General features: G+C 35.9%; 1 protein-coding gene across 1 annotated transcript in view; it reads left to right on the top strand.

Moving 5' to 3' along the window:
- LOC134280738 (uncharacterized) overlaps positions 1–25,784 on the top strand; it is a 31,541-nt gene extending 5,757 nt beyond the window's left edge. The window contains exons 2-3 of the mRNA XM_062763201.1: positions 20,411–24,992; positions 25,113–25,784. Of these exons, the coding sequence (XP_062619185.1) occupies positions 20,420–24,973 (4,554 nt within the window). The 5' untranslated portion in view covers positions 20,411–20,419 and the 3' untranslated portion in view covers positions 24,974–24,992; positions 25,113–25,784. The remainder of the gene's footprint in view (positions 1–20,410; positions 24,993–25,112) is intronic.
- The last annotated feature ends 717 nt before the right edge of the window (positions 25,785–26,501 follow it).

The following is a 26,501-nucleotide window of genomic DNA, read 5'->3' as shown; positions in this document are numbered from 1 at the left end:
TGAGTAAAGGAACGTAGTATCATTTAAAATAAAAAAGTTGGGATGGAGCAAAAATCTTTGAGGAGTAGAAAGGAAATTGTCAAAACTAAATTCCTATTCCTGATTTTGGGGTTGAGGTGGGCTGTTATTTCTTGAACTCCCTCACTAAATGAATATATCAACATTGCAGGATGCAACGGTACATAAGAATGTGGGATAGGAGTCGAATCCATCAATGATATTTACATACTAAATTATCAATAAAACCATGGAAGGATTTATGAAATGTCCGACCCCCTGATACTACATGCCTGAAGTGTTTTTTCCCCCATTTATTTCATATATTTATGTTAAGAAGCTATTTATTGAGACACTGTCGATATTATTAATTACTATGACCACATGAATTTATCTTGTGTGCCAAATCCAGGAGTGTTAAACCTTTGAGAATCATCTCAAAATAATAACATGACCTGAATTTTCTCTGCAGACAAAACGGTTCACCAAATTGTGTGCACCAGTCCATGATGTACGCATGTAATGCTTCAGATGAAAATTCAACATATCTGAAGTGATGCAAACTCAGGGCTATTAAATGTTTGATATATTTTAATCAAGCAGACATTTACTGCCAGAAATCATTATAAAAACGTTACATTTCTTGAGACAAAATAATAACGGTATATAAAACTTTCAATACCTTTTCTAGCACTAACCGCACGGATTATTTTTTCCCCTTTTAACAGAAGGAAAGTGCTCACAACTGCTTTCTTTACTGCAGTCGATTCCATAATTTTAGATATTAAATGCACACATTCAAAATTAAGTACGTGGTGTTAACTGTATGTATTTGCTCACCATTCAAATATTTCTTCATTCCCTTTTCTATCTTGTCGAACAAAGGTCTACAGCAAACTGGTTTTGCATTATAAATTTTTCTACACAACATTCAAATAAACTAGTAGGTCCTAGCATTAATCACATAACAGACCATGGAACACGAAACTTGCCAGTGACGAAAAGATGTTTATGTCGGCAATCCAGTTGCATTCTTTCATTCGTTTGGAGTCATGAACACAAATATAAATTATGTTGCTGTTGCACAACACCTGAACGATACAGCCTGCAATAGAAGGGTTGAACAGGAAAATGTACAAACAAGTGGGAAACAGAATGAAGACCATTATAATACATTTGAGTCAACTTTCTGATATAAAAACATACTTAGTATAAAGCTTGTCGGTATTTAGGGAGTACGGATTTGCTCACAATAATTTGGGGTACTTTTTCAAATTAATAAGACGAATCTATAACTTCACAGTTTTACAAATACATGAAAACAATTAAATTGTTTAAAATCAGTATGAAGGTTATATTCAACGATTTTACATGTACCTTTATCTTCAGTGGGACATGAATTTCTAATACCTGTATATTAATCGAGAAAAGTCAACGAAAGGTTTGATTAATTATTTAAAATTAAAGGTGTATCAAGCTTCCAGTTCCTGGATGAAAATTCAGCACTATGTTTTTACAATAAAAAACACATTGAACGTTAAAGGTCACTTGATACTTTATCACAAAACTTGAGGTTGCTGCTACAGGAAATTACATTTGTAATTTCAGGGTGAAAATACGTGCACACACACGCACATATGCTTGAATGCATGGTTTTCCCTTTAACACATAAACCTTTGTCTTTCTCTTCATTTCAAAGACTTATGTAAGTTTAGTTTATCTGTATAATACTAATTCTGAAAGTTCTCAATTGAAAAAATAAAACCATTCTCTGACGTGTACCCTTAAAGGATTGAACATTTCTGTGTGAATTTGAATATATACTGGAACTGGAATCTAAATTTCCAAAAGTTGCAGTCGCCCGGGTGGGGCAGTGGTAAGAGCGTCGGCTTTACAGTCGCGAAGGAGTTGATCCTTACGTCGCAGTTTCGAATCCCACCATTGGACTTGGAGACCGGTCCTTCGGATGAGACTATAAAACCGAGGTCCCGTGCGCAGTAGGTGCTGGCACGAAAAAGATCCCTCACTGCTCAATGGCCCTAAGTGCCGAGAATAGGATAGAATTTGTAGCTCTCCACCGGCAAGTGGTGGCGTTACCATATGAGTAAAAAATTCTCGAGAGGGACGTTAAACAACATACAATCAATCAACCCAAAAGGAATGTTAGAACTGTATGATTTAATTGATAGGTTAATTTAGACATTTCGGCAATTGACAGTTCTTTTATGAATGAGAACATCGACAAATTAAAACTGCATATAAATCTGCGATTTTGTTTTCTCAGACAATTGCATTTTGCACGATTGTATTCAACAATTTCATACTCAAATACTACCACACCATTGTTGGGATGTTAAGTGAAAGACACCTCCACATCTCAGACTGTTGCGTTTTCTGCGAATTTTCATGAGGGAATTTTAAACTGCATTTTGATAAAAGATATACATCTACCAAGAGTATATAGGTTTCAATTTCTGGAGTACTTCTGGATCCTAATTTTTATAATGTCTTTGAAGACCAGGAAGTGAAGATTTCAAAACGGCTTTATATTGTGAAAGTAACCGCGATGAGTCCTAAGGACCGAGTCTATTTGTGTATGAAAGGACTTTTCAGTAGGGGTAATTTTTTAGAGGCGTCGTACTGCATCCAGCAAAAGTGGCACCCCTTCTATTCTACCAGGTCTTATTTGTAAATCGTTTGGGCAAAAAGTACAATTCGAGCTTTAAACTTTACCACAAGTCAAGTTTTTGGGGCAGCAGACAAGACTAGTTTGCCCATCAGTGAAATACATATTATGAACGAAGGTCTCGAGAGCTACATTAGATGCGTTGAAGTCTTGAAGGTCAGTCAGGCAACAAGTGATCTGTGGATTAATGCACCTTCGTAAAATTTATTAATAGACAACCTATAATTTACATGAAATTTGTATAAGTTCATTGATAAATTGAATTTCAGCCTCTATTTTCGGACCGGAGACAACATAAAATATGCTTCGACAACAATTTGATCGCTATTTGACGGAATTTTACTTATTAATTTTTTAAAACTCTCGCTATATTAAAAATAAAAAAAATTCTAATATAAAACTACGGTATTGATCTAGTCATTAGATCAATGCCTTAAATGTTAATCATACTAAAGCTCATATTCATTTTTCATTATTAAGATCTAACTTACTGAATACATACTATATAATTAAATATTATACAAATTATAAAACATATCATCGTGCGTATAAGTAAATTACAATAATTTTTTTTAATTTATCTTGAACACTCGAGCCTAATCCATACTTCAATTCACGTACTGAAAAAAAAAATCAACGCAAATGAAATTATTAAATATTTCAGAATGTAATAATATTTTCATGTTCCGCTTCGAGTATAGATAAAATACTGTCTATACACCTGTCACATTGGGAGTTTACTCATTAAATAGAAATTGTTCAAGATAACCTAATTTAAACGCTGATACATCGAGCTATTTGAGTATTTGTGCATAATTTTCTGCCATTTATCTAGATATTCCTTATAACATACGCTTAGCTGAGAATCAGAGTAACTATATGAGATGTTTTTATCGGAATCTATACACTGTTACCTGTTGAAAGGAAGTATTTAATATTCAGAATGTTATGACTTTCACTTTCCTTATATGAACATTGACCTCGATATTCTTCATTTTTCATTTATTTTTGAAGGACATAATACAAAGGTATACATTGATGAGATCTACGCAATTCAATGAAAACTATCTGACATTGGTATTTCCCATGACCTTGAGTTCACTTTGAAATACTATGCAAAAATACTGAAGGAGAAACCGTTTATTATAAATGCATATTAAAAAATCTGTATGTTCAAGTTTATAAAAGTTACAGCAGTGTATGATCTGAGTACTATTATATTTGAACCGAGGTAGGCTAATCATAGACAAGTTGATATGACAAGGATTTGCATACGGCGTTTATATATCTCAGTTGATTCGATACGCAAGAGCAGGCTCTACGTATGAACATAAAACGAGGTAAACAAGTAGACCTTATTTAAAGTCAGCATTTCAACATGATCGTAAGAATAACCTTTTTAGCAAATATAGCCTACCATTGGGTTGATTTTGGCTGACGTCTTTAATACCAATTGAAAGACCTTCGTTTTTATACCCCGCCATGAATATGTTCAGGGACATATAGTGTTTGTCACTTCATATGCTGAAAAAATTTAAAAAACGAGAACTATTCAAATGAATTTAAATATTTTGACCCTAACCTTTCCTTTGACCTTGACCTCGGTTTTGAATCAAAACGTTATATTCTGATACACGCTGAAGAGAACTCCCAAAGACGTGTACTATTACATTTTTGACCTTCACTTTGACTTTTCTTAAATCAGTGAATATATACATTTCTCAAGTTAAGAAACTTAGAAGAATAAGGTGTTTGTCACTTCATGTGTGCTGATAAATTTTTAAAAACGAGACTTTCCATATACCTTGATGATCTCACCTTATTTAGATGGTTTTGATAAAACGATATATTCTGATACACGCTAATAAACCCAATATGCTTATACATATTGGTGAGAGCTATTCAGTATTCATCTACATCAATGTGTTTTCTGTGACATTTTCTTTGACCTCGACATCAATATTGTGTTTTCCCCCATTTTAAAAAAAAGTATTCAAGGTATCTTCATACTTTATTTGCTTATCATTTCTTTATATACATATAATGATGAGAACAATCCAACGGCACCATTCATTTTCTTCTTCTTTTTTATACCTTGAATTCATAATGTTTTGAGCATCAATTTTAGATATTTTCATCAAACTTGAAATCTTATGCATGTTATTGAGAACTAGTTTGTTCTAATTGTAGGGCGGGGCCAAAATGGCCGACAGTTTTATATAGAAATATATAGGCTCTTCTTCCAACAATGCCATAATTCTTTTTTTGCAAATTTCCTTTAAAACTTTTTTCAATATGCTTAGTATCGCAGGATTTCATAAAAGAATTTTAAAAGCTACAATGATATCAACTTTTTGTCATTTAACGCATTGTTCGCAAACGCGCGTGCATGCACATGCAAGGTGATCTTGACATGTTGTCTAAAACCATTAACATATCTTTATATTCCAGAAATCAATAAAAACTCTATATAAATTTTACCGTTTTTCAAACATATTGTTCATTTTACGCATTGCGTGTGCGCATGTGCATGGAAGCACGTCCTTGCATTCAATTTTGATAGCAATATCATAAGGAATTCATAATACCTATTCATATTCATAAAGTTCATCCTGTTTTGTATGGGAAACAAGAAAGATATAGGCATGTAAAGTTTTTTCCAATCAGATTGCAGCACACGTGGATTTATGTGCTTTCATGATAATTTTTATATATATATAGGTAGTTCTTTTAAAAATATTTTCTAAAAAATCAAAATTTCAAAGGATTATGACATAAAACAAGAAAAAGATTTTGATACTTTTTCCAACCAATCAGAGCAAAGCGCACGTGCATGCGCGTAAGATCTTGCAATTTTGACCATGTCATTTTGGCCATCTCTACTACTATATTCATGTTTTGTGGGTTTCAAAAAATATATGATATAAAGAAAAGTTACGGCTTCATCCATTATTTATATGATTTTCAACATATGGTGCACGTGCGCGCTCTTGCCACAACACAGCAGTGAATAGAAATCACTGCTGTTTTCATGAAAATTATTATATAGCAATTAATTTATCTTGCCTTTTAAAATGTAGATCTTCATATTGTGTGTAATAAACTGTGAAAATTTCAAAGGATTATGAACTGCAAAAAAATACAAGAAAGATCTTTATGTGCAGTGTAGAGAGGGTTAGTTGAAGCCAATTAGAGCGAAACGCACGAATGCATGTCAGTGTGAATCCTGTATTTTAACCTTGTCAACATATACTACTAATATATACTTATATTATGAGTATCAAAGCATTTAATCAAAAAATAGAAAAGTTACGGCTTATACATATTTTGGTCATTTCACGCGTTTTTTCACGTGCGCGCTCTTGCAAGCACGTGCGCGCAAAATATTGTGTTTTCCGCAAATCTACATAACATGCCTACTTCACCCTAAAAAGGTTTCACCTATATACGTGTAGTTTACAAGATCATTCGCGGAAAAGATTTTCCCTTCTTTTTTTAAAAATAATAATAATAATAAGAAGCAGAAACAGAGTAAAAACATCAAACTTGAAATCATATGCTTGTTATTGAGAATTATTGAATAATCTTAATTGTGTGGCGCAGTGGTAGGGCCTCTGCTCTAAGAGTTACGGATAAATTTCATATTTTTGTTGCGGGTTTGAATCCCACTGTTGGACATGGAGACTGGTCAGTCGGATGACACGTTCAAACCGAAGCCCCGTGTCGCAGTAGATGCTAGCAAGAGAAGATTCCTCACTGCTCAATAGCCGCTCTGAGTGAAATATTCTCGAGAGAACAACAGACAAACATAAAACTTAACCCTTTTTACTTTGACCTTTTCTTTTTATTATAACTTCATATATTGATATTCAACATTTTTGACATTGCACTTTCCTTGACCTTTTCCAAATATTTTTTGTATAGCGGATTGACCTTTACAAAATTTGGTGAGAATTTATCAACTGTTTCCATTTTGAGCTCACCTGACATGAAAACTCAATTGAGCTGGTCTTATCACCCTCTTTCCATTGCTCTTCGTCTATGAAAAAAAATTTCACATCTCAAGAACCATGCACTAGGCGAATTTTAGCCAAAATTGGTACAAAGCATCCTTGGATGAAGGGAAGTTTAAATTCTTGAAATGGAGGACCAAGCTTTCCTTGAAAGGCTAGATAATAAAAAAGACAAAAGTAGGTGTGGCCATTAAGAAAAAACTTCTCATGAACGACTGGGCCAGAAAATCTGAAACTTATCTGAAAGTATTCTGGAATAGTGTTGATTGTAAATTGTTCACATTTTAACCCCCGGGGGGTTTACAGTTTAAATCCATGTTTTACATTGAAATATATAGAATAATCTATAAAAAAAATCTTTTCAAGGAACTTGACCAGAAAAGCTGAAACTCATGTGGAAGTATTCTGAGGAAGTGTTGATTCTAAATTGTTCCAAGCCATTACCCCTGGGGTAAGGCGGGGCCATAGTCGGTATTACAAAGTAGAGTGAGATAGGTAAAGAACAGCATGACCAAAAGCTACTTAGGTGAGCGTTGTGGCCTATGGGCCTTTTGTTTTTACCTTGTCCTCGTTGACCTTTGACCACCATTTATTATGTATAAAAACTCGTGTTTAATTTTCATGGATAAAAAGAACACACAAGATATTTTTTCTTCATTATTTGGAATCGGTGCGATCAATTGAAGACTTTGCAGCCATTTGATTTTTTTATTGATTTTTTTGCAAGTAAAACCACAAAAGACGATGTGACCGTATTGTGAAGTACTTAGTATTCTGATAAATAAAATCTTGCCAGATACAGTCTAAATCTAAATTCACCAGCTTGAAAAGGAAAATTTAAACAGAAATATAGTCATGTAAACCATGTACCAATTGACACAACACGTACATATACTAATATGTAGTCAGTGATATTTACATCAACTGAATATCATCTTTATTTCTTAAGAAAACCATTTCCGTTTAACACGGTTCTCGCCGTTACTATGGAGCTGTTCCATCAATGAAATGTTCAGTGACATATATGTTATATATATATATTAATAACACAATATTCTGTAAACGATTATGTGTATAGATATAAATGTAAACAATGAAATGTACACATGTATTTCTGTTACAAGGATTAAACCTAAAAAGTTTAAAGTAAGCTTTTGAAAATTCTAAGGTCTTTTATAAATACAACCTATCGTTTGATCACATTTTGTATGACATCATCACACGTTTCTTACAGTTTATTTAGTCATTACTTATTACAAAATTCGACAAAACTACCTTAGTTTGAAAGTGTGAGATTGAAACATTTTTGTCCGTTTTTCGTAGGGAGTAGTAATACATAGTAATGTTTCACAAAAAATAAACACCTAAAATATTTAATGCATATAGATGTGACCGTGTACATGATGTACATTATATAGGGATTATAATTAATTGAACGCTCGAGAACCAAACTAAACCAAAATTAATCTAATTCAAAATTTTAATATATTAGAACATAAAACGAAACTGACAAAATGAATAGTTGTTTGCATGAAAGAAAAAAAAATTAACGCCCCATGCCAGTTCACGAAACTTTTCGTTCCAGTTCACTGGAGCTTGTTCATACACATTCATATGATTTTAAAAGGACAAAGAAGCACCACATTTTTGGATTTTTTTTGAAAAGTTAGTGTAAATGGTTTCACACACAAATAACGTTTCAATATAAGAAGACTTTATGATTTTAAACTTTTTAAAATGTACCATTTTGCAAATGTTTCTGGCCAATTTTCAAGTTATTTTTTAGCAAATCAAAGGTCAATTTCCCTTTCCTGTTCATATGGCGTTTAAAAAAATCTTAAAATTTCATGTTAATTTCAATTACGCACAGATTCCTGCCGAATGCCAATCAAAAGCGCCCTCGTTCTTTGACTAAACTACTTTGTCTACTTTTTTCAACAATCACAGCGGGTGTGACCAAAATAAAGATCTCACCTCTGATTAATATCTTCATGTTTTCGACTCGTTCACGATTTCGTTTGTTTACTGGACATGTGCAATTAATCGTTGATGAAACAAGGATATATAACTTTATGATAAACTTATGACTGCAACTGTTTATCATGAACCTCCCTTACTTATTCATATGGCGTTTATGTATCAGTTAATTCGATAAGACCTTGTATTTCCAGGACATTGGCAAACAAGTTGATGATACAAGGATATCGAGTCATTTCATTTTATAATGTCGATACAATGACCTTGTATAGGACATCTTTTCTTTTTACCGATCAATACAAGGGCAGCACGACGGATGTTTCCGGTCGACAAGTGATGTTGGCCTCTTCATGACTTGACCCCACCTCTAATGATTTTTAGGCCCCTTTATGCTCTGCAACCAACCAAATTTGTTCGTAACATCTTAATAGTTCATCCATACAAATTGGTTAAATCTGTATTTGATCGAGTCTACTTTAATTACATTTTACTACGTAACATTGACTCTTTAGTCATTTTCCTCAATTTTTTGTAAGCTGTAAAAATTGAAAGAGGCTGTTTCGATTATTTTTCACCCAAACATTTTGACACAGATCAGTTGTTAATTTGCAAATGCGCATTTTCCAGATGAACATGTATCTGGTTAGATTAAATACAGGTATACAAAGTGATTGGTTCTGTTTGTGTAACACTATTATTCTGAAAATTACGAGGACGATGCAAATTATGGTCAGCTTTTATGTAAAAATGAATGGAGACATTAGATCTAAAAAGTCATCGTGAAATAAAGGTTTTTGTTTTCATCCCTTGGCTGTAACTGTTTTCAACTAACTACTCTTAGATTATTATCATGACTATTTACCGATGGAATATTTAAAACTCCAGATTCTTTTTTTCTGCGAAATGTTTGCAATGTATTTAAAATGGAAGTTTAAAAAAACATGATCATATTTCCAAATTTTAGGGTATGCACACATCCATTTCTTTCCTCTACCATATATTCGACTGTGGAATGTTCTATTTACTAGTACTTTATATGTTAATACATAGACTGACAGTGTGACTGATCTACAGGAGATGATGATTCTTAGGCACCTGATCCTACATCTGAAATTTCCTGGGTCCCGTGTTCATACGCTTTCTTTTCGAGTACGGATTGTCCAATTTTGTATATTTTCAAAAATCAATCACTTTGTTGTTGTGTCCCCCACTTTCGCGAAAGCGAGGGGATTTTATATCTCATTCGTCTGTCAGTCTGTAGTTCTGTCAGTCTGACCGTCCGTCACAAAAGCTATAATCTTGGTCATATCTGTTGAATGAGAAGAGATGTTTGCTGTCATACTACACAAATATATTGCCTGTGACAAGACCTTTTTAAATACATTATGATTTTTGACCCGTGACCTGACCTTGAAGATTGATCTACTTTTAAAAAATTAAAATACTACATTGATTAGGCCATAGCTTTTGAATGAGAAGAGATAGGGCTTTCATATTGAAATGTGTATTACATATGACAAGACCTTTTTAAATACCTATGAATTTTGACCTCGTGACCTTGAAGTGTGACCTACTTATTAAAAAGTTAAACATTGGTCATGACTTTTGAATGAGAAGAGATATGGCTTACGTATTAAACCTGTGAATTGCCCTTGAAAAAGTTTTCTAAATACACTACGATTTTTGACCCGTGACTTTGACCATGAAGTTTCGCCTATTTTGAAAAAAAACTTTATTTCTTTAAATTGGCCATAACTTTTGAATGAGAAGGGATACGGCTTTCATATGTGAAAATATGTGTATTACCTAGTGACGAGACCTATTAATACACTTTGATTTTTGACCTCGTGACCTTGACCTTAAAGTGTGTCCTACTTTTCTAATATTAACCTTGGTCATGACTGCATCAAAAACTTTAATCTGTTAAATCATCCGGAAGCTTGAGAAGTAAGATGAAAACTTTTGAAGAATAAGGTATTCCCCACATATTTACCTTGAACAACTTTAACATCTTTATCTCGGTAAAGAAAAAATAATTATGTAATTGTTTACGGAGGAATAAATCACACCAGCAAGTTCTTATCAAATTCAATTATAACATTTACCAGGATATACTATATGTTGCTAAATATAATTTTGCTTAGCCATTCGATTTTCTTCGTTATGCTTAAATTCCATGTGTATAGATCGATCCACCTCACACAAGTGTTTATCGTATAGACTACATATAGTTTTAAAATATCACTGATTTCATGAACGCCGAATACTAAGCTATGCAGACTTTAAATGGGCATTAGGAAATTAAAGGTGTAAAACGTGGAGAAAAGAGAATAATTATACATGAATTCATGCGTTTTATCCCAATATCTTACCGCGCAAACCAGAAACTGCATGGACGGTTTTGTTATAAACACTCCGGCAAAAACAATTAGGACTGTTATTCATTCAATAAGATTTTTATGTCAGACTCTAAATGATAATTTTCCGTATTTATATCAGATTTTTTAATGTAAGTTAAACTTTTGCAATTCCTACCAGCCAGTGACAGATTTTCAATCCCTTTTAAAATGCTTTCTAAGCTTTCAGGTCGTGTTTGTTCACGGTAGAATTGTCATAGATATATTCTTCCTAAATGCGCATAAAGTAAACAACAAAAAAATGTTCCAAAAATCTTTTGAGCAAAAAACTATAAAACCACGTGTTTTATTTATTTTCTCATGGGTTTGTATAAATGCTGTTATCTGATTGGTCAGAAGGACTAGCACCTTGTTTATTCTGTGTATTTACAGCAATTCACGGTTATCGCTCTTGACTTCCTTATTTGGAAATCGTTTATATAGGGTTCTGCAGATATAGCGATTCTCCGAACAAAAATGGCGGACACATTCCTTTTCCGAATCGTGTTCAGCTTTAAGTAATGTGCAGATACATATAGTTGTGTAACCGTTATAATGGCGTTTTTGGTAGCAAGCAAACACGCTGACAAAGAAGCACACCTACAAATTCACTGCCAGAAGATCAAGCAGGGAAGTGAACGCACTTGAATTTGTACAGTGGAAAAACTGGATAGTGCACACATTAATGTCTGTGCAGTATATATATATTGAACGATTGAGTAAGGTATCCGTCTGTCTGTCTAGCGGTCTGTTCGTCTCTCTGTAAATATTATTTCAAAACACTACTCCTCCTTTACTTTTCAGATTTCAATATAACTTGGCACACAAAATACTAGTACATATTTCATTACAGATCACAATAAAATCACTTGTTTTGAATTTTCTGTATTCCTACAACTATCTGTTGACTTACTGACGAGATCTCGCTAAAGATGTGTGTAGATATGACTAATAGGGGTTAGGAGATTGATAAAATATACAGGTTGGTTAACGAATATGTCTACTGTTAGGGAGTACAAGGTCGTTGGTTACATATGAAACAACGCTTAAAGGTAGGGAATTAGATCTAACCGTGCGCAAAAAACCTTGCGCCGTTAATTTCACTTTATTGTCGTCCGCTTTTGCGAAAGCCAGGGGACAATAATTCTCATTCGTCTGTTCTTCTGTCAGTCTTTTGTTCTGTACTTCCGTCACAAAAACTTTAATCTTGGTCATATCTTTTGAATGGGAAGAGGTGGGGCTTTCATATTACACATTAATATAACATGTGACAAGACCTTTCTAAATACACTCTTGACCTTGAGATTTGACCTACTAAAAAAATTAAACATTACATTGAATTGGCCATAACCTTTGTATGAGAAGACATAGGACTTTCTTACCGGGTATTGAATATGTTTATTACGTGTGTCAAGACCTTTCAAAGTACAATATAATTTTTGACCTTGAAGTTTGACCTACTTTACAAAAATTTTAACCTTAGTCATGACGTTTGATGAGAAAAGATGTAGCTTTCATATTAGACTGTATTGCCTGTGACAAGACCTTTCTAAATACACTGATTTTTTACCCCGTGACCTTGACCTTGAACTGAAGTTAGACCTAGTTTTCAAAAGCTTTAAGCTTGGTCATGACGTTTGATGAGAAAAGATGGGGCTTTCATATAAGATTGTATTGCCTGTGACAAGACCTTTCTAAATACACTATAATTTTTGACCCCGTGACCTTGACCTTGAACTGAAGTTAGACCTAGTTTTCAAAATCTTTAAGCTTTTTCACGACGTTTGAATGAGTAGAGATAGGGCTTTTCTATTAAATATGTATTGGCCGTGACAAGACCTTTCTAAATACACTATAATTTTTTAACTCGTGACCTTGGACCTTGAAGTTTGACCTAGTTCCTGTTTGCATTACGGGATTTGTATATAGCGTTATGGGCAAAGACAAATATAAAACCATAACGCTACAAATTTGCAGCTATAACCTTGTTTACAGAAATTTCTGTGAAATACTTTTTTAAAACGCTACTCCTTCAGTTTTGTTCTAATTGCCCCCCGCTTTCACGAAAGCGAGAGGACATTAAATCTCATTCGTCTTATACAAAAACTTTAACCTTGGTCATATCTTTTGAATAAGATCAGGTAAGACTTTCATATTACATATGTTTATTACTTATCACACGACCTTTCTAAATGCATCGTGATTTTTGGCTAGGTCTTAATTTTGGATGAGAAGATTTAAGGCTTTCACAGGAATATGGCCTGTGACAAGACCTTTCTAAATACAATATGATTTTTGACCCTGTGACCGCGGCCTTTACCTTTGACCTACTTTTCAAAAATTTTTTTTTTCCTTGTAATTTTTGATAGTGAAAAGAGGGCCTTTCATATTTGACATGTGTAAATTATCTGTGACGACATACATGTATTTTCGAGCATGCTATGATTTCTGATTGATTGAGCTTGCTTCATGTTTGACTTGAGGAAGCTCTAAACACTAACAAAAAGTGCTTTTTGGACTTGGAGAAAAATATATCCTATAAAGGTGTGCATATTGAAACCATATACCGGTATTTAATTCATACGTTAACTGCCCTAAGGACAGACACTGTGTGAACAGAAACACTGTTTCCCTTCTTAGGTTGGTAAAATTAATGGAAATATAATGAATTAAATCACTTTTTCTACGTCTTGTATTATGTTAAGCATATTTTAGTCTCTTGAAGGAATGAAGCTCATTTAACAGTTTAAGGACAGATGATACAAACAAACTTTTGTTAAAAATTTTGAAAATAAAAACTTGGGTCATGTTGAAATTAGTAAAATGAATAAATTTCACCGAGTAGTTTTTAATTTTTTATTAATTTTCACAAAAATGGAATTTGAAGTGAAAAATATTTGTATGGATTAATAAGGAAGGTTTAGAAGGGTAGACTTTTGAACATCACAGAATGTTTACAATTTCTTTATACTCCAAAAAATTATTATTTGCATCATTTGCAATGAAATTAGGCCAAAAAATATATACCAATCCAGGCATCCATTTTTAGCTCACCTCAACGAAGTTGGGGGAGCTTATGTAATACCCTCGGCGTCGGCGTCCGCGTCGGCGTCGGCGTCCCAGGTTAAGGTTAAGTTTTTTGGAGCAGTTTTCTTTTTAAGTATACTTCTGTGTCCTATATTGATTAGACATGCATGGAAGATGGTTCTAGTGTGTTTCATTGTACCAGTCAAAGTTTCAGATGCTGCAATTTCAGCAAAGGAATGACCAGGTTAATGTTTTTGTAGCAGGTTAACATTTTTGGTGTAGGTTTCATTTCCAAGTAACTATAAGCCCTATGTTGACCAAACTTGCATGGATGATACATCTAAGGATGGATACTACCGGGCTTGCTTCGGATGCTGAATCTGACCTACATTTTCCGGTTGAGTGAACAGGTTAAAGTTTTTGGTGCATGTTTCATTTCCAAGTAACTACAAGCCCTATGTTGACCAAACTTGCATGGATGATACATCTAAGGATGGATACAACCGGGTTTGCTTCGGATGCTGAATCTGACCTACATTTCCCGGTTGAGTGAACAGGTTAAAGTTTTTGGTGCATGTTTCATTTCCAAGTAATTATAAGCCCTATGTTGACCAAACTTGCATGGATGATACATCTAAGGATGCACACTACCTGGCTTGCTTCGGATGCTGAATCTGACCCACTTTTTCCGGTTGAGTGAACAGGTTAAAGTTTTCATCAAGAGATGAAAATTCTCAAATTTGCTTCAGATGCTGGATTTTGATTACATTTTCATCATGTTCATGAAGAAGAACTAGTTTAAATTTTTTATGTAGGTCTATTTCAAAGTATCAGATCAAAATTGCTTGAATATTTTCAATTTTGGAATGTACACTTTTTGTTGGTTAATTGTGTGACTTTGCCTTACTTAAAGACAACACTTGTTGAGGTGAGCTCTGTAATCTCTGATTACCTATGTTTTGTTTGCATCATCTGTCCTTAAACTTTTGATATAACATAACTTGGGGCAGTTTACGCTTTATAAACCGCGAAGCGCGTGCAGTGAGTGAAATGACATATACATGTACTTGCAGTAACCATTACTTTTACATTTTTTGACGAAATGTCTTGAAACGTAAAGCATAAAGATATATTACTATTGAAGAGAAGATGACATGGTCAAATTAGCGTGAAACTCACGCGCAGGCACGTGCGATTCGCTCTGATTGGCTGAAACTAAAGTTTCTTGTTTTTTGTTTCTTGTTTTTTGACAAAATACTTTGAATATTAAAACATAATCATACATAAGGATGTCTTTGCCTGTTATGCAAATTATCCCACGTTTCCCACTATCGTTGATGTCCTAACATACTATTCTAACTATATAGACAGTGATTCCTTAAATCTATTGCAGGATTCTACTCGCTTTGTATAATTGGTATATAAAATTTCTGACTACTTTCGTTTTAGTAAAACGGCCTGTAAATAGAAAAGGACAGACAGTAATGGACATGCATGGTTTGGCAGATTTAAGTTTAGGTGTTTATTCAATAAATTTTTACCGCTAGTATATTAAACAGCTACAAAACGAAAGAGATATAAAAACAGGTGTAAAGCAAATTTATAAACGTCCAGTTTTATTGGCATCTTTTGAAAATCTCAAGCAACACGTGTTGCAATAACCCTTTGTGAATTAAGTACATATATAGTGGATCGAAGCACAGGTGCTTGAGGACAGGACCCCCCCCCCCCCCCCCCCCCCCCCCCCAATATAGACCCCGGGCCTGTTAGACTTTTTTCCACTCTATTTACTAGTACTGAATTACTGAATTGGCTTTGAAATTCAAACAGACTCGAATATCGGTATCATGAAGAGTCGAGAGAAACTATTAATTTTGTACAAAATTCCTCAAAATCTGTATTATATATCTGTAAATTATTTGATGCAATATATTCTAAATTTTAATAAAATTCTGATTTCGAAACCAGTTTCTATACGTTTTTAAAGAATCCAAACACATAAACATTTGAAATTGGAAAATTATTTTTTTCCCAAAGGATTATAAAAGTCCGTCTGTATCTGTCAGAAATGCCTGTAAGGTACCTCAATTTTTTGTGAGTAAACATGTAAGCTTTTCAATGACAAACTCCTAGAAAAAATTATTCAACTTCTTCTCAAGAACCACTGGGCCAAAATCAAAATCAAACTTGGTACAAAGCATCCTTGGGTAAAGGGGAGTTTAAATTGTAAATATGAAGGGTCAAGTCCCTTTACTAGGGGACATAGTCATGAAAAAACAACAATAGGAATCCAAGTTTTACATTTAAATACATAAGAAAAATCTTTAAAAATCATCTTCTCAAGAACGACTAGACAAGAAAAGCTATGGTGGAAGCATCCTATGGTACTGTAGATTCTAAATTCTTAAAATCATGGTCCCCGGGGGTAGGACGGGGCCACAATAGGGAATTAAGTTTAACATTGGAATATATGAGAATTAAAAAAAAAGATCTTCTCAAGAACCACTGAGCCAGAAAAGCTGAAACTTATGTGGAAGCATTCTTAGGTAGTGTAGATTCTAAATTGTTAAAATCATGACCCCCGGGGGATAGGGCGAGGCCACAATAGGGAATCCAAGTTTTACATTGAAATTTAAAGGGAAAAATCTTCTTACTTACCACTGAGCCAGAAAAGCTGAAACTTATGTTAAAGCATCCTGGGTAAAGTAAATTCTAAATTGTTAAATTCATGACCCCCGGTGGGAGGACGGGACCACAATATGGAATCCAAGTTTTACATTGAAATATATAGGGAAAATCTTTTTAAACCCTTCTTCTCAAGAACAACTGGCCGAGAAAAGGTGAAACTAAAGTTGAATCATCCTGGGGTTGATTAGATTCTAATTTGTTCAAATCATGATCCCCGAGGGTAGGTCGGGGCTACGATAGGTATTATAAAGGGGGGAATCTGGAAAAAAAAAACCTGACCAAAGCTTCGGAGTACTTACGGGCCACCTGTTTTAGAAAATAAGTTGTTTTTTTAAAGTTGTTTCCTTAAATTTAATGACAGACAACGAATGAGATTTAATGTCTCTTCACGTTTGCGAAAGTGGAGGACACAAAAGGATTGATCCGTTTCCCTTGCATCGTCAAACTAAGTAGAGACTGATTTTCTGACCAGCACACTTTTGAAAAAATATACAGTTGTTCAACCTTTCAATCCTCAAATCAGTACGGATGTTTCTCTTATCAACATCCACTTGGATACAAAAAATCTTACAACCCACCGTGCCTACTGATAACTTTTTTTAATTTTCTGAAATGTATTTCTTAGTACTTTCAGATGAAAAAAATAAACAATCAGCAAACATAACCAAGTGTAATGAACGGATATAAAGTTATGAAGAGCCCTAGCTGTTCCTTTTAAAGAAAAATATCAAACATACTGTTTTAACTGGTATTTCAACGAAGTATATGTTTTAATAAAGCTTGATAAAACTTGTTCAAAGCTCTTTCATTTATTAGGACTCTTTAATTGTACAGAAAATTTAAGGAAAAAGTTCAAAATTACGTTGGATATGTCCTCGACATACTAGTATTATCTTCACAACTTGACCAGTGACGTAATTATGTCGAACTTCTGAATTTGATTTGTGGTATTCTTTTTCTACCACTTCTGTAGCAAGAAAGAAACAAGGGGCAAAAATCTTCACACCATGCCCACAACCCCATAACCATGCTTTAGGTGTTCATGTTAAATTTGACATTGACACACTTTTGACTTTTTTTGGCTCCGCCATGCGTTTTACGTTCAACTCGCGTTTAAAAAGACAAGAATTATTTTTTAAGCAAACTTCACATGCTAATACATGTACATATAAATTAAAAGCTGTTCAACTGCATCATTTTTTTTTTACCTTGACCTTTCCTTTGACCATGACTTCAATTTCGTTCAAAGATACAATTCAAGATATTTATCAAACATCTTATCAACAAATTTACTTTTAAGCTAACCTCACTTTTCTCAAATTTATATTTAGCTTATTTCCAAAGAAACATCTCAGAAACTATTCAAGGTAGTACAATTCTCAGTTAACCTTGGACTTTCAGTAAGACGCACGGCATTCTCGACGTTACATAATTACCGTCTGAAATTGACACAGCTTTCATTCACTGTTGAAATACCGGTATAAATGGGATAGAAATACGGATAATGTCAAAGAGGGTAGGAATTAACCAATATCTCCCACGGCAAAGAGACAGCGCTTACGTCGTCTCATCGTTGTCATTGACAATTTAAAGTTCCTGATGTTATTAATTTCTTAACCAATGAGCATCTATTCGAGAGACGCTTATTACGTAGCGCCGAGAATGCCACTCCTTACTGAAAGTCCAAGGGTAACTGGGAATTGTACTATTTTCATCAATAACTACACAATTAAAAAAAAATAAAATTGTTTAACTAATGAATACTGGCCTGGGCATTCATGTCTAGACGTATTTCTTTTTGAAAAATAATTAAATTCTTCTGTAACGGGAGAGGGGAAAAATGCAGAACACCAGACCAGGCCCCAGGATCATGAAACAGACTTAGACTTAAGTCAATTTTTTAATCATCTGTAAAATATTTATTAATTATTGAACGAATCTCTAATTTTGCAGAAAACAACTCTTTTGTAAAACAATATTAAAAAAATATTTTAATTTTTGTCTATTTGACCTAATCAAAATTCTAGTACAACATGAATATTTTGACGTAAGCTTAAGATGTTTCATGATCCTGGGGCCGGGTTTCGAATTTGAGCCCCCTGAATCCCATTCAGGAGCTCTACCATGTGAGCTTTATGATCACCGGCGATCAGTTCCGTTTGGCCGCCACATTCCTCACCCCATAATTAAAGGCTCTCATAATAAAAATTCTGTAAAGGAATCATTAATTTTATTCAATGATAGCGAAGAAGAAATGGGTACCCCCTGATAATAGAGAAAGAACAACAGTCTCCATGTTTTGCTATGTGAGAAAACCCAATCATGTGACGTCCGAATACAAAATCAAAAGTTGCGCAATGACACTGTGAAAGAGATTCTGTGAATTTCATCCATGTTCCTATGCGGAGTTGATGGTCATACGCCATTCAAAAAATCTCTTAGTAACTGTGTAATTAATTTTTTAACTATCCACATTTTAATCAATACAAAATTACGAATGTTTTACCAGAAAGTGAATATTGCTTCACTAAGGATAAATCAGAATAAATATGCAGCTAGACGTCATTTATTCTCGTTTACATTATGTACTTAACTATTCAAAACTTCAAATTTTGAAGAAAAAATTCTGCAAATGAATTAAAAAATTTACAGAAATTACTCCCTTCAAGTACAATAAAATAAATTTAAAAACATGAACTCTTTCTCCAATGCTTGCCCTTTTAAACCTCTTCTGCTTCAGAACGGTTGAAATATTGATAGGGGATTACAGTCGAACAGAAATTCCTTAACCCAAAATAAGATTATAAAAAGAATAGACAAAACAGTAACGTTAAGGGGCAGTTAATTAACAATGTTTTTCTATTGTTGGGAGGGGTCTATGTCTCTATTTGTTGATTCATACCGTCCAAACCCTTAAACAAGAACAGGGGTGGGGCGGGGGGGGGGGGGGGGGGTATGAGATATTTCGCATTAAGTAATTCGACTTGAAGATCGCAAAACAAATTTGTAGATAAATAAATCGCATAACATTAATTTTGTCGTTTAGTTTACAAAGATAAAACACTAGGAAAACCACTAATATATGACTATGCAAATAATAAGTAACAACGTGTTTTGCATTATTTTCGCAGAAAATCTGACATACAAACAAAATCTATTATATTGTATGTGTTTATATCATAAGTCTAAGGAAATATTGATTTGTATGATTAAGAAGAAAATAATTTTTTGGGTGTATTGGTGAGTTAGTTCAGTTATCAATTATCATTTTAATAAAATACTGTAAGTCATTTTAATTCCACGGTGTTAAAATTTCACGATTTCTTAAAAAGTACCACTCGCGATGGTTTTAATTTCACGCAACAAGACATTAATTTTGATTACGTATACGCATTTCACCGATTTGAAAAAAACAATGATAGCATTCACGATGGGTTTAATTTCGCGGAAAAATGACAAATTCCGAACTTGGTGAAATTAAAACCATCGTAATTATTTGCCAATCTACAGTAACTTGTTTGTTTTACGAGATTTAGAGGGGAGGGGGATCTATGATTTACTCGTTTGTAGAAACATGAGCTTTTATTAATGTTTATTGGCAGTGAACAAACTTTTTATCCTTCCAGGATTACAACATGTCGGTCATCATACGCCTCCAAGGTCTCCCTTGGTCTTCAAGTGCCTCCAGCATACGACAATTCTTCAAAGGTCTGAATATTCCGCCAGGGGGCGTTCACATCATTGGCGGAGAGAAAGGAGATGCGTTCATTGCATTCAGCACAGATGAGGATGCAAGGCAAGCTATGATGTTGAACCTGGGAAGTATTGATGGTAGCCAGATTATGTTATATCTTAGTAGCAAAACACAAATGCAACAAGTCATTGCGGAGGCAAGGGGTCAGAGTACAAATGATCCGCCATACCAGTCTCAGTATCCGCCTGCGTCTTCAGAGCCGTCATATCCTCCCCAACAAAGCCAGCTACCCCCGGCATCAGTGGCTTCATCCCAGAACTATCAGTATCCGCCACAGCAGATGGACCCAAGTCAGGGATACGGATACCCTAGACAAGGATCGACCGAAAAACAAGACACTGCCAGTTCTGAGCACGATCGCTTTGGGGCTGCATATGGACAGACGGGAGTTCGACCACCTGTGGACAGTTCGTCTCAGAGTTCTTTTCATTCTGACAACGCTACACCAAGACCACTGACCGAGTTTGAAAAGCGTAACCCGGCACAGAGAAGTGCCCTGATTGGTGATACGCGAAATGAAGGGAATAAAGAGTCAAATCTGCAGTTTGATCCACAGAAGTTAATTTCCGATCTTTCCAAGTCAGGGTTATTGAATCCAAATATTCTCAGTAAACCAACAAGCGTAGATGATCAAAAATCGTCACATTTCTTAAGTTCCTCGCAGACCTCAAATGACTCATTGACATCATTCTCAGAGGATAGATATTCAAATAGTTATCCGCCTGATCCGTACAACAGAGAATCATATTCCAGAGGGCAGTATGAACAGTACAGAGACGGCTATGACAAGCCACAATACAGAGGAAATGCTCCACCGAGTGAAAATAATTTCAACAGAGATCCTTACGATGGGAGATCAAATGAAAACTCGCAAGACTTCCCTAACCAAGGTGCCAGAGAAGGCAGAGATCCCTACTACCCTAGCCAGGGGAATTTTAGAAATTCCGAACCAAGAGATGGTGATCAAAGATCGTTTCCTCCTGAAGGAAGAGACAGTTTTGATAGAAATAGTGACCAAAGTTTGCCTTTTACTCGAGATGACAACCGCGCTTTTCCATTTAATAGACAACCTCCTTTCCCTGATAGACCTCCTCTGGACACAGGTCCGAGTCAACAAAACAGATATGACTGGAATTCTGACAATAGAGGACCATTTGACAGACGCAGTGGACCCGATGAACCGCCGCCACGTAAATCACGATTTGAACAGCAACCTAATCAGCACCCAGACGAAAATTATAGGGACGATAATAGACGGTTTGATAGACCGCCGCCTGATCGTAGACCCCCGTATGATGAATTTCAATCTGGAGACAAACCATTTGATAGACCCATTGATTCTGCACATCCTTTTGATAGACCTACTGATTCGAGACCTCCCTTTGACAGGCCGCCTGATTCAAGACCACCATATGATAGGCCATCCGAGTCCAGGCCGCCATTTGATAGGCCATCGGAGTCCAGACCTCCATTTGATAGGCTATCAGAGTCTAGGCCTCCATTTGAAAGACCCCCGAACTCAAGGCCACCGTTTGATAGACCTGACTCAAGACCACCATTTGACAGATCCCAAGATCCAAGGCAACTATTTGAAGGAAACAGGGAAAGATTTCACCCAAATCAGAGACCTATTTTTAACAGGGATCCCCAACTTGGAGACAGAGAGTCGCGTTTTGACGATGTTGGATCTCCTCCATTAGCAAGAGACGATGACAGGTATAGAACCCCTCCTCACGGAAGACCACCATTTGATAAAGAAATGGATCACCCCGACAGTGATGCACAAGCAGGCGATGGGCTTCTAGGACCAGGGCCCCCTTTAAAAAGACTTGATGGAAAGATTGAAAATTATCCACCTTTTAGTGGACCAGGAGGACCTAGAATGCCCCCACCATTTAGACCAGGATTGAGACCTCATTTTGAAGGTGATGGTGGTTTTCCAGAGAGAAGAGGCCCTCCCATGCCTAGATTTGGGCCACGAGGAATGGAACAGCGAGGACCTAGACCATTACAAAGACCAGGAGGACCTGATCAAGGACCAAGGCCACTGCTCGATCACTTTGAACGTCCTCCTGTGGATCAAGACCGCCGACTTCCACCTGTTGCAAGAGTTAATCCGAATGATCGAGGATTTCCAGATAATATTCCATCTCTTTTGGATCACGATAACCGTTTTGCCATGAATGCACGTGAAGGACACCGCGTGGCAGAGTCATCTAAGAAACCAGAAGTTGCAATTGACGCTGATATGAGGGATCCTAAAGATCGATTACGAGACAGTACAGACAACAAGAGATCCGACACAGATTCCCGACTAAAGTCAACCGATGATCGTCGGGATACACGAGATAAGGACAGCCGTGATAGTCGGGATAATCGTGACAGAGAATCGCGCGATAACAGAGATTCTAGAGATTCACGCGACAGATATAGTCAAAATAGAGACAGGGACAGAGATCGGGGTCGTGAAAGAGATAGAGACCGGGATAAAGATAGAGAACGATCTCGTGATCGTGACAGGTACGATAGAGATCGAGACAGACGCCGGGATGATGATCGTGATCGTAGAGATCGCAGAGATGAAAGAAACGATCGTGATAGAGATCGCGACCGAAGAGATAGGGATCGAACAAAAGACAGGCGGGACAGCAAAGGACGCGACCAGTTCGGAAGAGATATACCTCGTTCTAAAGACGATGTAGAAAAAAAGGAATCTGACAGTCAGCGAAGTTCTTCTAACACCACCCAGAAAACAGCGGTTAAAACGCCTGAGGCGAATACCCAAACGAAAACTGAACCAAGTATTCTTGCACAGATTAAACTACCGGAAGATACAGATTCCCGAGGTGTTAAACGACCCTTGCTCCCCGTTGATCCTGACATTGCTGTTAGAGTACAGGGTTTCCCATTACATGTTAATTTTAGAGATATAAGGCAATTTTTTACGGGATGCGAAATCCCCTGGGATGGTATGAAGAGTGAAAAGGATGAAAGAGGTCAAGCAACAGGAATTATGTTTATAAAGTTTCAAAACCAACGAAGTTTCTGGGAAGGACTTAATAAAAATGGAAAACGTTTTTCAGATGGTAATCGAATTGAGGTGACAAAATGTAATCTCAGAGAGTTCGAAAACTGCGAACCGATTTCAAAACAAGAGAATGCTGAAAGCGAAGAAATAAAACGTCCAAAGATGGAACAACCTTTAAGAACTTCACAATATATTATACATATGAAAGGACTTGGAATCAATGGAAAGAAACTTGATGTAGTAGACTTTTTTAAAGGATGTGAAATAGCAAAGAATGGAGAAGGCATTCACATTGAATATGATATAAAAAATAGATGCACTGGCACAGCTTTTGTAGAGATGTTAACATTATCGGATTTTCAAAGTGCTTTGCTCTTAGATGGTAAAATGTATAATTCTCGTGTTATCCGCATTACGGCGGGAAGTCTTCATGAAGTGGAACTTCTACATGAGCGTATGAAAGATGTCATGGCAAACAAAAAACTCGATGAACAGGAGAAAAAACCTCTTCTGCCGAATCCTGTAAACGTCGAACCAAACAGGATTTTAGCTCCGGATGGTGAATACAGAAATCGCATAACTACAAATCTTTATTGCGTGCATCTTCAAGGACTACCACCTCATGTTGTAGCTAAAGACATCGCTAAACTCTTTGATGGGATTGATATTGCACAGCGAGGAATTCAAATAGTGCATGACTCAAATGGAAGGCCACTAGGAGAAGCATTTGTAGAGTTCACTAACCATGCTGAATGCGAGAAAGCATTAAATATGCAAGAAAGGTTAATAGGTGATCACGAAGTAAGCGTGAAACCCATTCCAAAATCAGAAATGGTGGATATCCTGAAACAAATTCGACCTCCTTCACGAGGAGGAAATTATCCTCCTATGCACGGCCCTCCGCCTCACGGTATGGGTCCCCATGGCGGGCCTCCAGGACCCCGAGGACCACCACCGCCTCACGGAGGACCCCATCCACCCAAAAGTGGCCCCATGCCTCATGGAGGCCCTCCGCCCCGTGGCCCACCCCCTCAGGGACCCCCACCACATGGACATCCGCCCATGCGTCCTCCACATGGCCCACCGCATGGGCCGCCTCATTCACCGCATGGACCGCCTCATTCTCCGCATGGACCACCCCCATCGTCGGGTCCCTACCTGGGCAGACGATTCCCAGTGCTTATGAAAGGTTTACCTTTTACTATTTCGATACGTGAAGTCAACAACTTGGTTCAAGGTTACAGTCCTATTGTAGAGTCCGTTAGAGTTATGGTTGGGAACGATGCAGGAGGAACCTCTGCCATGGTTTCTTTCCGCTGTATGGAGGATGCTGAGCAAGTTATTCGAGATCTGAACAACACGTTCTACAGAAATAAACAGATCCATTTATCGCCAGCGCCGATGTAAACATCTTCAAAAAATAAAGGTACCTTTTACAGATGCTTATGTATAAAAATTTCATTTCAGTTCTAATATCATTATGATTGACAAAATTATTATTTATATCATGTTGTTTACTTGTTAAAAGAATTTTTAATCTTTTCAGGTCAACTTGAATGGCAGCTTTAACTTCGGGGGCAGGGGCAGTTTCCGGTCTCCACGCACTGTGACCATTGTTTTCACCATGCAGCCTGAAAAACTGACATTTTAATGAACACTTTTAATATTCCTTTTAGTTTTGTTGGCTGGTGCAAAGGGATCGCCTTGTCTTGCTTTTAATTTCCTCTGAGCAGAGGGATGCTTTCATTCAAATGATGAGAACGTTCTTATACCTTAGTACATTTCATGAAAAATGCTGCCAATCTTACGAGAATTAAAATCGTTGCGAAAGTTAAGAGTGAAGATTCGTTTTAGCAAAATTATGAAAACCAATGTCAGACTTTTTTTGTAGATTATACTGTGAATATTTGTAAAGTTACTTGAAAATTTCACAATTCTTTGGGTTAAGAAAAAAATTCAAATTGTGTTTTCAACGTGTAATAAATCGCTCTAGAAATCAGTACGTTGATTCGAACCAAAATAGCTAGAACTTTGATAAGAATTTATCATCTGTAAGGTTTTGAACTAATCATCATATGAAGTAATCGACACGTGCGCCCGATTTGTTTGTTAATTATTTTAATTGTACATAATACATGTATCTTGTGTTCATGGAAAATATTGAATCATGATTCAGTTTGCTATCCGAGTCTCTCCAGAATTAAAGAAATAATCTGAAGATCTTCATTTTTTTCTCTTTCCACAAAAGTCTATAGTATATTTAGTTGGTGTCTTGTTAGAAATACTGTGAAATCAAATGTAGGGGTTGGGGATGGACCTTTGCCGAACTTTTTTGTACATTTTTAGCTCACCTGAGCCGAAGGCTCAAGTGAGCTTTTCTGATCAAAATTTGTCCGTTGTTGTCGTCGTCGTTGTCGTTGTAAACTTTTCACATTTTCATCTTCTTCTCAAGAACCACTGGGCCAGGAAAGATGAAACTCATGTGGAATCATCCTCAGGTAGTGTAGATTCAAGTTTGTTCAAATCATGACCCCCGGGGCTAGGATGGGGCCAAAATGGCCGACCAAAGTTTTACATAGAAATATATAGGAAAAATCTTTTAAAATCTTCTTCTTAAGAACCATTGAGACAGGAAAGATGAAACTTAAATGAAATTATCCTCAGGTAGTGTAGATTCAAATTTGTTCAAATCATGACCCCCGGGGCTAGGGTGGGGCCAAAATGGCCGACCAAAGTTTTACATAGGAATATATAGGAAAATCTTTAAAAATCTTCTCAAAAACCACTGGAATAGGAAAGATATAGAAAAATATTTTAAAATCTTCATGTGGAATCATCCTCAGGTAGTGTAGATTCATGTTTGTTCAAATCATGACCCCCGGGGGTAGGGTGGGGCCAAAATGGCCGATCAAAGTTTTACATAGGAATATATAGG

The sequence above is a fragment of the Saccostrea cucullata genome, unplaced genomic scaffold (assembly GCF_032062105.1).
Source record: "Saccostrea cucullata isolate Sc308-1 unplaced genomic scaffold, CSIRO_AGI_Scuc_v1 ctg105, whole genome shotgun sequence".
NCBI classification, from domain to species: Eukaryota; Metazoa; Mollusca; class Bivalvia; order Ostreida; family Ostreidae; genus Saccostrea; species Saccostrea cuccullata.
The sequence above is the reverse complement of the archived record's forward strand: the minus strand, read 5'-3'. Positions and strand labels throughout refer to the sequence as shown.